We start from the raw sequence: 13,834 nt of genomic DNA, 5'->3' as shown, positions 1-13,834 counted from the left end.
CGTTTTTGTTTTTTTTCATTCTTCAGTAATATTTCAGCAAACCCGGAGCTTGTCAGTTGAAATCCTGGTACTGACACCACTGTGTGACCCTGAGGAAGTCACTTCACCTGCCTGTGCTGCAAAAAACCAAAGTAATGTAACAAATTGTACCTCACATGTTGCAAGTTGCTGGAATAAAGGCATAAGTCAAATAGATAAATATGTATTATACACATAGGAACTATTCATTTATTTTCAGTTAAGTCATCTGCAGCAAACCTTTATAAATGAGGGTTTCTCCTTTTTAGATTTTTAGTTTCTTCTTCATTGAGGTTTTCTCTTGGAGAGCTTTTTTCATTTCATTGAAAAATAAAGCAGCAGCTGCCAAAATATGTAGCTTTCTTATTAATTTTTCAACATTGTGTAAAATAACTTTATAAAGTAACATAAAAGGTTTAAATACTGGTTATCCTTTTACACTAAAATATTACTAAAGAGATACAAAAAAAGTAAAATGCATATGTTGTTTTTCTTGGAGATTAAATATTACTGAAGAAAGAAAAAAAAACTAAAACAGCCAAATGGGGCTATGCATACGAACTTAAAAGGTTTAAATAAAACAGAAATATATACTTTTATTTTTACTTCCTTAACTTGTGGAGGGTGTATCCTGTAGCAAAGCCCTAACTTTTTTCGTGAAAGCCCGTTTCAGTCAATAAGTCTTAAAAAGAGATGTAAAGATATTGATAATACGCTATGCAAACACACCAAGACATGCAATCGTTTAAATCAAGGCGCGAGACGAAAAACACCATCCCATACTATTAGTTAACGATTAACACATTTCTATATGTATTGTAAGCATACAATACAACTGATAATATGTTGCGCTTATTTATCTGGTGTACCGACATTTTTGCGCGTTTAACGGCTGAAATCTAACGTGGTTTGTGCCCTTCAGAATGAACACAGTTTGCATTTACCTTTTTAATAAAAAGCGAGCTTTTAAGCCTGAGAAATCACCCCGTAAATCAGGGATGTGCAAAGTCATTCCTGGAGGGCCGCAGTGGCTGCAGGCTTTTGTTCCAACCCAATTGCTTAATAAGAAGCACTAATTGCTCTAGAAACACTTCTGCTTCATTTTAGTTATCTCCCTCGTTAAGATTTTGAACCCTTATTGCTTATTTAAGTCTTAAACAGCTGCATTCTTGGTTTTTAATTGCTCCTTATTAGCAATAAGATGCAAATGACAAAAGAAACCAGCAGTTATCCATTTTGCTTGTTACCCTTTACACCTGTGTGTATTTATCATGCACTATTTGGTTTAATTAAATACTTGGAAGGAAAGAGAAGACAAAAAAGTCAAGGATTGAGAATTACCCATCCGTTTTACACTTCAAAATATTTGGATATCTTCAGAATGGAAAAAAAAATCTAGGATTTGAGAATGACTTGACATAGCAGAGTTAAAGCACTAAAAAGCCATGAAATGTAATTATTGGCAAGGATTGTTTTCTAATTAAACAACTGGGTTGGAATAAAAACCCGCGGCCACTGCGGCCCTCCAGGAATGGCTTTGCACACCCCTGCCGTAAATGCACACGTTTAATTCTTGATCACTTCAAACAACTGAACTATCCAGAACATTTCAGGCATACATCCAGCATTCAAACTATGTATAAAAAGCACAACTGTTAAAGGAATTCAGCATTTCTTAATTGAAAATGTTCCTTTAATCCTCAACATGTCTCAATGAGTCGTTCTGGTGGTTTTACTTGACGTTTTGATCTTCTGGTTAATTGTGTTTGCAGTTGAGATGTTCTTTTCTGATTTATACTTGTTTTCTCGTTAATATTTGTTTCGCTGGTGTTAGTGTTCTGATTAGAGGTTCTTGGTCCTTTGATGTCTCGACGGTTTCTTCTTAGAACAGCTCCTATTACGCAATTCCGTGACATACTGGTCTATTGTTTCTCCGCTTTTCTGGAAACATGTAAAAAACTTGTGCCGCTCAAACGTTACATTGCGCTTTGGGTTGCAATACGTTTCGAATTTTTCAACTATTTTGTTCAATTTCATATTGTTTCCATCTTCTTCAAACTGAAAATTGTTATACACCTCTAGCACCTCTTCGCCAATTACATGTAGAAGCATAGATGCTTTCATTTTTTCACTTTTCCTATCTGCTTCAATCGCAGCAAGATACAACTCGAATCTCTGTTTAAATCTTTTCCAATTTTCAGCTACATTTCCCTTTAACTGGAGATTTGGTGGGGGCTGTAATCCTTCCATATTTTTTTTTTCTCTTTTGCTAGAACGTCTTAGTGCTTTCTGACCACGTTTTCGGGTTACTCACAGACACGAGACTCGTTCAAAAGCTGAACCTCTTCTTCACATTCCTTTTCCAATCCGCCACTTCTGACACCATGTAGTTATCTTGTTAGGTTCGTAGTTTAATCAATACACAGGATTTAAAGATATAATAACTTTTTAATAGACAGACTTTAGAGACATTTACTGTACAAGTTACTACTCGTTCTTTAGTTCACGCCCATTCTCCTACTTGCATTGGCATTCACAGGCATTACTAATCATTCTGTAAGTATCCCTTAATAGACCTTACTAATCAACTATCATTACAAAATCCAACGTGGTTTGTGCCCTTCAGAATGAAAACAGTTTGCATTTACTTTTTTAAATAAAAGACGAGCTTTTAAGCCTGAGAAATCACCCCGTAAATGCACACGTTTAATTGCACATGTGTTAATATGTATGCTTACACAGTATTAAACCCACCAAGACATGGAATCGTTTAAATCAAGGCACTGCGCTACCTTCTTCCAGATCGGCCCCAAGGCGTTTCACGTGATTACGTAGGAGGCATGATGACACGATACGCGACTCCGCCCCCGTCCATTACAGTATATGGACAAAAAAGAGGTTCCAGTTATGACCGTTACGCTTTGAATTTCGAAATGAAACCTGCCTAACTTTTGTAAGTAAGCTGTAAGGAATAAGCCTGCCAAATTTCAGCCTTCCACCTACACGGGAAGTTGGAGAATTAGTGATGAGTGAGTGAGTGAATCAGTCAGTCAGTGAGGGCTTTGCCTTTTATTAGTATAGATGTTGGATCAGTGCCACAATGTTTTCCGGAATGTACTATTCAGGTCATAAAATGAATAATTCCAAATATCATATATATCTATGTCTCTGTGTTTTTTTTTGTCAGTACGGCTTTGACATCATGGACCATAAGGTGCATACTAATTCAGCGTGAGCAGGAACACTCAATAAAACTGAATTAAAAAAAAAGTGACGGTGAGATACGAAGAAGGCAGATTCACCAGCGTTTGTGTCAGCTTTTATCCATCCAGATCAGAGAATGTCCATTCCATTGTCTCAAAACACCACTCACATCTGCAGTTACTCCCAGTTTCAAATAAAAACTAACAGCGTCAGATCCCTGAGGGGGTGGTATCGTGATCGTGACTGACAGCAGCAATAAGAGCAGCTCACTACTGAAAACGGTAAATACAGGAGGCAGTCAGGATCAAACCGAGAACTATTGATTACAAGTCAGCAATTCTTACCGCTACGCCACGAAAGCTCTTGTATAATCCTTGAACCTTTTGTGAAAGTGTTTATTTGATATTTGGACTTCAGGCTTCACACATTATATAGTTTATGCCTACATTTTGTCATTTATTACTAAAATATGAAAAACGCTTCTGTTTTAACAATTTGTTTACACAGATTATTGTAGAAACGGAACACACATGAAATGCATGTGTTCCAAATAACGATCAATTATTTCCACTCTAAAACTCCAGCACTTCACTCCCAGATAATTAAGGCATGAGCTGGGAGAACATTGTGCACGTTCTGTGGCAGTGGGGGGGATGGAATTAGTAGGCTGCTTGACTTGATTGGCACATTTACAGGACAAAAGACGCTGACAGAGAGTTGCAAAGGGAGTTTTTTCGTAGACTTTGGTAATTCTAGTGTTAAACAGATAAATGAAGGTGTAACACTTCCCCTAAAAATTACATTTTTAAAATCTGTTTCTTATTCCATGTTTTGGGGGGCTTAAAGAAAAATGGTTAAGGACCAAAGGGCATACTCCAGGGGCCATACTTTCATTTTAAAATAACGCAATTATAATTAAAACTAAACTTAAAACTATATTTAAAGAAAACAAGTATCACCTAGAAGTGTGTAAAACAAATACATTTAATTGTACTTAACTGTAACCAAATAATAGTATACAACCAGTGGACTGTCCTAAAGATAAGCAGGGCTGAATGCACATTTGACAGGGTGACTGACGTGACATGGGGACAGGCAGTGCTGCATTCCACACGCTTCAAAATGACACGCTTCATAATGATTTGCGCTACAATCTATCATCTCAGAAAGATTTGAGAATGCAAGTGGAAGCTTTAGGATAAAGAATAAATTGCAGGTCCGTAAAGAAGATAGCACCTGGTCAATGGTAGATCACAGACACATAGCACAACAATGGGTAGACAATCAGAGAAATTGGTTGCTTACATGATGGAGGGAACAATGAGACACAAGCCATGTCTTGTTGCCAGTGTGTATTTGATATTGTGTTTCCCATGACCCATGGCAGCAGGGCAGTATTACTAGGAATGTTTTGCTATCAGAAGACTACAGTTATCTTTATTAAATACTAGGGGGCTCCACCCCCTGCTCACTTCGCTAACCCACCCCCGGGTTTGGTTTACCGGATATACAATTTAAAGAGATTGTTATTTTCATGGGAATTGTTACATATGTATTATTTTCACTTTTACTTTAAAACTTTTGTAAAAACAGTATTTGGAACTAACTTTTCTTCTACATCGCATTGAATTTTGATTCCGTGTTTGGACTTTCATCATGACAACGCAAGGTATAACTGCCTGTGAGTGAATACAGTTTCTTTCTAGTAAATAAAACGACTTTCTCGAATGTTTATCCATTCTCTTTCTTCTTCACTTTGTTGTCGATGTGTCATCTCGAATGTATAAAATTACTGTCCTGATAAAATTTATAAGAGCCGAGAGCGCACAAAGTGTGTCTGACTAAAGCATTCACATAACTGAGGTTAGATGACCGTGGTCTTGTTTGAAAATAGTTGTAAGTAGGGCATGACTTGAAAGAATCTCATGTTAGAAGTCTTTGTCGCATGGGACTTCATACCGCAACAATGTTTTTGGAATCTTTTAATTCTCATTGGCAACACAAATTAGACGATCTACAAGTCTCTGACTTAGTTTAAATCCGAACACTATATTCAATCTATTTTCGCGGTTCCGTTATTTCACAAAGTAATAATTTCCGTTTGTTTGCGCTAATGCAGTCTTTCCTATCCTTTTTTTTTTTGAGACTTTGGAATTTTCGTACATCTGTTATCTCTAACCTGCTGTGCATGTGTACTGTACCAACATTTTTGAATTCTTTACGACGTTATACTTTGTCATCTACTCTTTGTCCTTTATTTCTGGCCCTGGTTAAATCTTTTTCTTTCAGGATGTATAACGCTGCTCTCGTTGTGTGATTGGGGGGGGGGGGTCTGAACGCACTCTAAGGAGATGCGTTCAGATCAGCTGCTGTCTTGCTGTTGCTGGCGAGCTGCATGTCGATCATTTAAAAGCCTGTACAGCAGCTGTCCTTTTGACTCGCGGGATGTCAAAGTGTCTTCCGAGAAGATCACGGCTTGTCTCCCTCAATTCCCTCCCAAGATTTTTTTTTTTATAATAAGAGAGAAATGGATCCACTGTTGGGATAAATTATTATTTGATACATGCCTCATTCATGTAGGTATTATTGCAGTATTAATCCTAGTAGCACGTTTTTTGAGTGATGGGGAGCTATATGGCAAGACTAGCTGTGCAAATTTCGTAAGACAACGTCTTCAGTTATAGTGCCATCAGTTCATCAGATGTATCACAAGTACTATGTAATGAAGTGCTTTCCTGTATACAATATTTGTAGTTTTTACCAAAGGCTAATATTATTGGTAGGCAGTATGATATAGCGGTTATAGCTTTGGATCTAGGACTTTAAACCCTGAGATTGTGGGTTCAAATCCTGCTACTGACACCGTGACAATGAGCATGTTACTTCACCTGTGTGTGCTCCAATTTGAAAAACAAATGAAATGTAACCATTTCTATTTCTAATGTTGTAAGTCATCTTGGATAACAAAAAAGTTGTATAATAATAATATGATTAGGTCACTGGAGCTGCTTACTTTTTAATAACACCCATTCGTTGATCAATAAGCGTACTTGCAGATTTTCCATCAGCAAATTATGAACCTGGATTAGTGAACTGACCAACTGCTTGAAGGTCCTCAAATATGCAAGCTGGGACTATAGCACCTGCCATATTGGTAGCATTATAAAAGAGAAACTATGGTTAATAGCAGTCGTAAGAAATCACATTGAGGATGTCTACCCCAATGAACTAAGACATGTTTACCAATTTCATTGGCTAATCAATTATCTTAAGCAATGGTATTAAATTCCATGCACAGGCTCTGCTCACAATTGACTACGAGATATACTGGCACACTCATGTTCTTAAACAAACATAAATAAAACACATTTCAGTAGAATCTGCGGTGGGTTGGCACCCTGCCCGGGATTGATTCCTGCCTTGTGCCCTGTGTTGGCTGGGATTGGCTCCGGCAGACCCCCGTGACCCTGTGTTCGGATTCAGCGGGTTGGATAATGGATGGATGGATGGATTTAGGTAGAATAAACAGAAACAGTGCAAAATATTTTCACTTAACATTACAATACATTCTCATACACAAAGCACAACTAAACCATTTAATAGGGGGTCAGTCTTTAATGATTGACAGTTATTGACTGATCAAAATGATTCAGCTATTGATTATGAAACAGGATCAAAATTCCTTACCCATACATAATGATATATAATGCAGGGTTTTTGCAATATTGAAAAGTGATGATGATACTAAATATTTCTAGGTGTATATGGGGGAGGGGGGTTCTTGTAGGACTTTATGCTACCAAACAGATTCAAGACTCATGCCATGGCTAAGCTGACAATGGATCTAAATAGCCTCCTTTACCCAAATGACCTTTCTTACACATTATTTCTGTAATGGCCAGTTGAAAAAAAGTGTGCATTAACCCCTTTTGAATGACAGCATTCAGTGGCTCTTCTGAAATTGCCATAATAATAAAAAAAATAATAATGACATTTATAAAGTGCTTTTCTCTCTACTGAAAGTGTTTATACATACACGAAGGGAAAAAAACTTCAACCACCACCAATGTGTAGCACACACCTAGCTATGAAGTAATAAAATACTTGCATATTTTTTAACATCATATATTTCTTTTCAGAGCACATTTATTACACATTCTTTTTTCAGGTGTGTATCCATTGCATGTCCTCCTTTTATCCATACTGCATCACCAACTTACATGTGGCTGGAGAGTATACTATACAAATGTGGATTATGCTTGTCAAATGCCACAAGAAAGCTTCTTCACCATTATGTAAATATAACATAAAAGCCAAAGACAGTACAATTACTTACATTCATATCATAGTTTTAAGTTTACACATTATTAATATTAATCTGTGAAAAGAATGCTTGAGCTTGCTAAAGGTTCACACAATAAGAGCTGCTTATGCAGCTACTATGTTAGGTCTTAAACTGACTAGTAGCTGTTTTTAAATTGCAGGAAGATCCACTGAATCAGCTGAACAGTATATCCCAATCCAAACAAAAGAATGCTCAGTCTGATTTGCAATGAACATGTTGCATCACCTGGAGATTATTATTAACCTTAGGTTACATCTTTAAGGTAATGTTGAGGCTATTCATATTGACCCTTTGTATTGCTGAACTAAATGAAATACATTTGCTTTTGTTAGTCAACAATTTTTTTTTCTTCACAGCATTAAAAATAATAAGTTGTTCCCATATAACAGAGTTCTAAATATTCTATCATGAAGGACGAGTTCAGCAATTCTGCATACTAGGAAGATCACTTTGGCTTCTTAAGCTTGCAGTTACATTCTTTGGTCACTTCTCAGAACATGTTACCATGAATGAGGAAGGAGATATAAATTGAATAGAAAATCAAAAATGTCTGACTACTTCATTGCCACACTTCAGCACAAAGATGGCAAAATTACTGGCGCTAGACTGACTATTCAACCAATTTCACAATAATTGCCACTGTCACTTGTGAACAAAGCATGTGGTGGTACTAGAATTGCTCTACTCAGAACTGTGTCTAGCACCTAAACTTCCAGCCAAACCTCCAGAGAGCAAGCCACAATTTCCTAGGTACTAATTCTCATGTTAACTCCATCACATTCAGCCTCAAACCTTAAAGTGCATGCCTGAGATCAGTGTAAAGAGGTCAGGAGAACATCATTATGCATTGCACACATTAAAAAAAGTCTACTAAATGACTGAGAATTACAGGAATGCAACTTCAGCTCTGCAAGTAAATGGACTGGACATAGTACTAGCACCATCCATAACATAACTCTGTCAAAATGCTCTCATAAATTTATAATGCACCTACAGATAATACAAGCAAACTCCAAGCAGTCCTCATATATCTAAGCAAGTACACAGAGTTAGTCCACTGCTCCACAGTTATGATGGAATCTACATTTCTCTCTATTATAAAAAAAAATCTCGGGTCGAGATGTGATTTTCTCGGTGAGACTTTAACTTACCGTGAGACAAGGCAGTGAGACACAAGGACAGCTGCTGTACAGGCTTTTAAACGTTCGAAGTGCTGCAAGACATGCAGATCACGCAGCACGGCACAAGCAGCAGCAGCAAGCCAGCTGATCGAGCATAGCGGAGGTAAAAAAAAAAAAAAAAAGCATACGTTTCCCAATGTATCACTGTTTAAGAGGGGGTTTTGGAGGAGCAACCGCATCTCCTTAGCGTGCGTTCAGCCCCCCTCTTCACAACGCGAGAGGCAGAGAGAGAAGTGAAGTGGCTGGCATGTAGCACACCCCTTGGGGGAAGGCGAGCGATGCAAGCAGGGGGCAAAGCCCCTAGCTCATCTAAAATATTTAGTTTGTTACCAAACAGTGCCCCACTCTAGTACCGCAAACACTGTCAGAGCTGCTGAATGGTATACACATACGGCTAATTGTCAGAGAAAACGAAGTAGTAGTGGTTGTATACATTATGGTGTCTTATAAAAATGGGTACAACTTCTCTCACACACTTCCACCGCAATACACAGTGCCTTCATTATTTCTGGCTAAATAATATTCACTTCGACAAACTTACCACTATGTATGTATTTATTTATAAGAACTCCATTGGCCCCTACCATTGAAATTAACTCAATCCTAAGCAATACTTTTGATACTTGTACCTCAGAGGAAAGGCTTATCCACTAGTGTTATAAACTCTTTAAAAGTGTCATTCCACATCCTGACCACATTCCCAGGTAAAGCTAACATGTCTCCACCTTATCTAAGAAAAAGGTTGGCATCACCATGGCTACAATTATTGAGTTTCCATATGGCTTGCAAAACCTCCTCTGAGGTATTCTAAAAGATCTCACTTCTGCAACCAATACATTCTTGGCCTACCAGTAATCCATCCATCCATCCATTATCCAACTCGCTGAATCCGAACACAGGGTCACGGGGGTCTGCCGGAGCCAATCCCAGCCAACACAGGGCACAAGGCAGGAACCAATCCCGGGCAGGGTGCCAACCCACCGCAGGACACACACAAACACACCCACACACCAAGCACACACTAGGGCCAATTTAGAATCGCCAATCCACCTAACCTGCATGTCTTTGGACTGTGGGAGGAAACCGGAGTACCCGGAGGAAACCCACGCAGACACGGGTAGAACATGCAAACTCCACGCAGGGAGGACCCAGGAAGCGAACCCAGGTCCCCAGGTCTCCCAACTGCGAGGCAGCAGCGCTACCCACTGCGCCACCCTTACCAGTAATTAGAAGTCAAATTTGGCGACTCTCATGCTAAATCTGAAAAAATGTATTTTGTTGAGTTTAACTGTTTCCCCTTACTGCCAGTTTTCTATGGAAGTTACCATGGAAAGCAGCGATCACAGCTCTGTGTAGTTGGCATCGCTATTGTTGCATATAACATTGTGGCAGGAAGCCATAACCTATTCCTTTAATATCCAACACTAGACAGGAATGCAAATCAGTTGTTCAGAGAACAAAGCTAGGCATACAATCAGGCATGGGGTCAATTTGAAATTTTTCAATTAACCTAGCATTCATATTTTAGTTTGTAAGAGGAATTCATTGTACCCAGAGTAATTCTGGCAAAGAAAACATTTAAATTATACAATGACAGAGTCCAACCTGAGAAGTGAACTGAGCACCCTAAAGTGACAAGTTGCTACTAGGCCTGACTTGACTTTGTACTTGAAGCTGCATTGCTGTACACAGGTCTTACTATAGCCCAAATAGCCTTGAAGTAACAAAACACATGCACACATTACATTATATATATACTAGGGGGCTTTGCCACCTGCTCGCTTTGCTCGCCAACACCCTTGCCAGTGCTACGCGCTAGCCTCGTTGCGGTTCTGCCGCTCGCGTATGGGGATGTGAATGTACAATTTAAACAGATTTTAACTTTCACTTGAAGTGTTACATTTGCATCCATGCCACGTATAACTGCCCATGATTGCATTTAGTTTCTTTCTTTCTATTAAATAAAATGACTTTTTCGAATGTTTGGCTCTGAGATTTGTTAATTGTCTTTGCAAAAGCTATTCTAATAGGAAACTTAACGTTTTCATACAAATGGCATATCAAGATCTCCTTTGGTGTCTAATGTTACGCGCGGGAGATGTACTACATTACCTTTCTTGGATACATTCTTCTTTCTATAGTAATTTGTGTGGTGGAAGACTGGACGGTGTTAATGGTTGTAGATATTCTTCACGATATTGTAAGTTGTTATTTTCATCTTCCACACGATCACCACCAACTGTTTCAGAATAGTCTATTGATACGCGTTTAACCATTTTACTGTGTTACCAATCGACATTGTTGGCGTAAATTTCTTTGGACTTCCTCATTTCTAAATGCTAGGAATGCCTGTGTACTCATTTTTTCTGTTGATAACCCTTAGTGATGAAATTCTTCAATAAGATTTGGAAATAATACATCTTCTTTATTTGGGAATTTAAAGGGAGGAAAATGTTAAAATGTATAAGAGCCGAGAGTGGAAGAAGTGTGTGTCTGACAAAAGCATTCACAAGAGTGAGAGGTGAGAGTACCGTGGTCTTGTTTGAAATTGGTTGTAAGTAGGTCGTGACTTGCAAGAATCTAATGGCAAAAGTCACCATCTCACAGGACGTGCTTCCAAAGGTTGTAAGTATGATGTGGCTTGAAAGAATCTTATGTTAAAAGTGTCCATCTCGTGGGATTTCATTCCAAAAAGTCACTTCAAAAGATCACATATACACATACACATTGTGTGTGTGTGTGTATGTGTATATTATATATATATATATATATATATATATATATATATATATATATATATATATTATATATAAACTACAAAAAGAACAAAATGTCAAACACATATCTTTCAATTACAACCACACAGGAACATGCAAATAACCATCCATCCATCCATCCATCCATTATCCAACCCGCTATATCCTAACTACTGGGTCATGGGGGTCTGCTGGAGCCAATCCCAGCCAACACAGGACGCAAGGCAGGAAACAAACTCCGGGCAGGGCGCCAGGCCACCGCAGTGCAAATAACCAGCTGACACAAAGTCTTCATTAATAACATAATGAAGTCTCTAAAAGTAAAGTACCCTTTCAGACTCGGCACTACTGACACAGGCTCCTGGGACATAGAAAATAGACAACCACACCTATGTCTGGTATTTGAAACAATCTTGCCTTAAATACTGAAAATAAGGTGAATAGTTTTACCTTTAACAGAAAGCTAAGACAAAAGTAAAACAATATATTTAAAATTCTTAAAGTGATAAGGACATACAGTATGACAACTGTCTTAAGTTAAGGAAGAAGACTGTTACCACTAAAATGTTTTGTCAGTGATTACCAATTTTACACGCACACATATTATTATTACACTGTACATATTCTTAAAAAAATGTTCACACAAACCAACCTGAAACTTTTGGCAAGAATCTTTTTTACACCTTTACCTTCTTTAAAATAAGCACACTAAGTAGTTCCAGCTTACTCTCCGCTGTGCATAGTGCTAATTAAATTTTAACACTACCACCATCTGACTGAAGGAATTCTACCACATGTTTATTTCACCCTGGCAATAACAATACTTACAAAGTAAAACTTATTAATTATAACATATAAAAAACAATTTTAGCGATGAATCTGCTTATCTGCTAAAACACTGTGGCTCAGTAATTCAGGAAATGTTTCAGCAAGGTGGCAAATTAATGGGACCAGCTAACAATGTAAATCAATGTAAAATGCTGTTTTAGTAGTGAAGATGGAAGTGTTGCCAAGTGATGTGCCAACATCTAACAAGTCTTCAACTGCATAACGCTGCTAGCAGCCAACGATCAAACTCCTGTAGACATACATTCACTTCAACGTAAATTTAATAACTATTCTTATAAGTAAAACATTCAATACAATTCATTTTGACGACTTTTGTTTGGTAAAGAATTTACCGAAATAGGCACTGTCATTGCACTCAAAAATGGGAATGCTAGAGAATACATAAAAAAGTAAAGGCGCATTATATACAAGGACGCCGAATCTATACAGGTAGACCGTGAATCTCCTCGTACACGTTTGTCATAAAAATAAAAAACCTGCGTAGCGAATGTCTCGTTTAAACAACTAACAATGACTCCCGCTTTGGGGTTAGATAAAAACAAATCAACATTTTACGGAGAAGCAGGGTATTCTCACAACAACTAGTTCTTAAACTGCTAATGCTAGTGGTTTCAAGCGCCCGAAACAATTACATTTACTTGGGATATCCCCGCCCCTTTTCCCTTCCCTCTTCGTTTAATAAGTATATTACTAAAATACAGCATATCTAAACAAAAATAAACGTAAATATTACATATTTTAAGACTCACCTGCCGAGTTCTTTCCCTGGGAGCAAACTGTAGCTGTTACCGAATGGTTCTGTCATGATGGGGGTCTGGATGTCGGTTAACAAGCCGCTTCTCCCCTGGCTGCAAGAACCTACCCCAACCGGCATCATCGCGCCGCTTCACTTCCACAAGACAACTCGAAGCAAAACTTCTTTCAAACTAGAAGCAGCTGAGGAATTCTGCAACTCCAACCCTACTTTCCCTAACTGTACCAACAGCGTTTTTCTTCATTGAGAACTATAGTAATATAAGAGTCCTTTCTCGTTGCGCTTTTGAGTGCGATGTATCGTTTAATTTAACGCTTCCAAATACTACCAACCTCATCCATCTGCTTCGACTCCCAGACTGAACAGCGGCATCTCGTTCAATCCACTTCCCCACCCGTCAGTCTCGTCACCGTGGAAACACGCTGACTGGCATGCCCAGTTTTCCAATTAGGGGAGGACTCTATCTAGAAGGCGGAACCAAAGGTAATTGCGGCTGTTTTAACGAAGACGGTGCCAGTAGGCATTTTTTTGTTATTATTATTTAACTCTGAGTTTGTTTTAACTTTAACTCAGTTAAGTGCTTCGATTTAGTGTGTAGAGGGAGGAAGGTGAATTGTGGACATATAAGTCCACTACATTACAACGCAGGATGTTTTTTTTCTGTCAGACAGTACCTATCATTGTAGAAGATCAGATGACAGTTTTCACGAGGTTGGTGATTTTGTAC

At 38.2% G+C, this 13,834-nt stretch overlaps 1 protein-coding gene across 1 annotated transcript in view; it reads right to left on the bottom strand.

Annotated features, from left to right (window-relative positions):
• stk17a (serine/threonine kinase 17a) overlaps positions 1-13,488 on the bottom strand; it is a 190,949-nt gene extending 177,461 nt beyond the window's left edge. The window contains exon 1 of the mRNA XM_028804052.2: positions 13,103-13,488. Coding sequence (XP_028659885.1) covers positions 13,103-13,230 — 128 coding nt within the window. The 5' untranslated portion in view covers positions 13,231-13,488. The remainder of the gene's footprint in view (positions 1-13,102) is intronic.
• Between the last annotated feature and the right edge of the window lie 346 nt (positions 13,489-13,834).

This window comes from Erpetoichthys calabaricus, chromosome 6 (assembly GCF_900747795.2).
Source record: "Erpetoichthys calabaricus chromosome 6, fErpCal1.3, whole genome shotgun sequence".
NCBI classification, from domain to species: Eukaryota; Metazoa; Chordata; class Cladistia; order Polypteriformes; family Polypteridae; genus Erpetoichthys; species Erpetoichthys calabaricus.
This window is presented reverse-complemented; position numbering and strand designations above follow the sequence as displayed.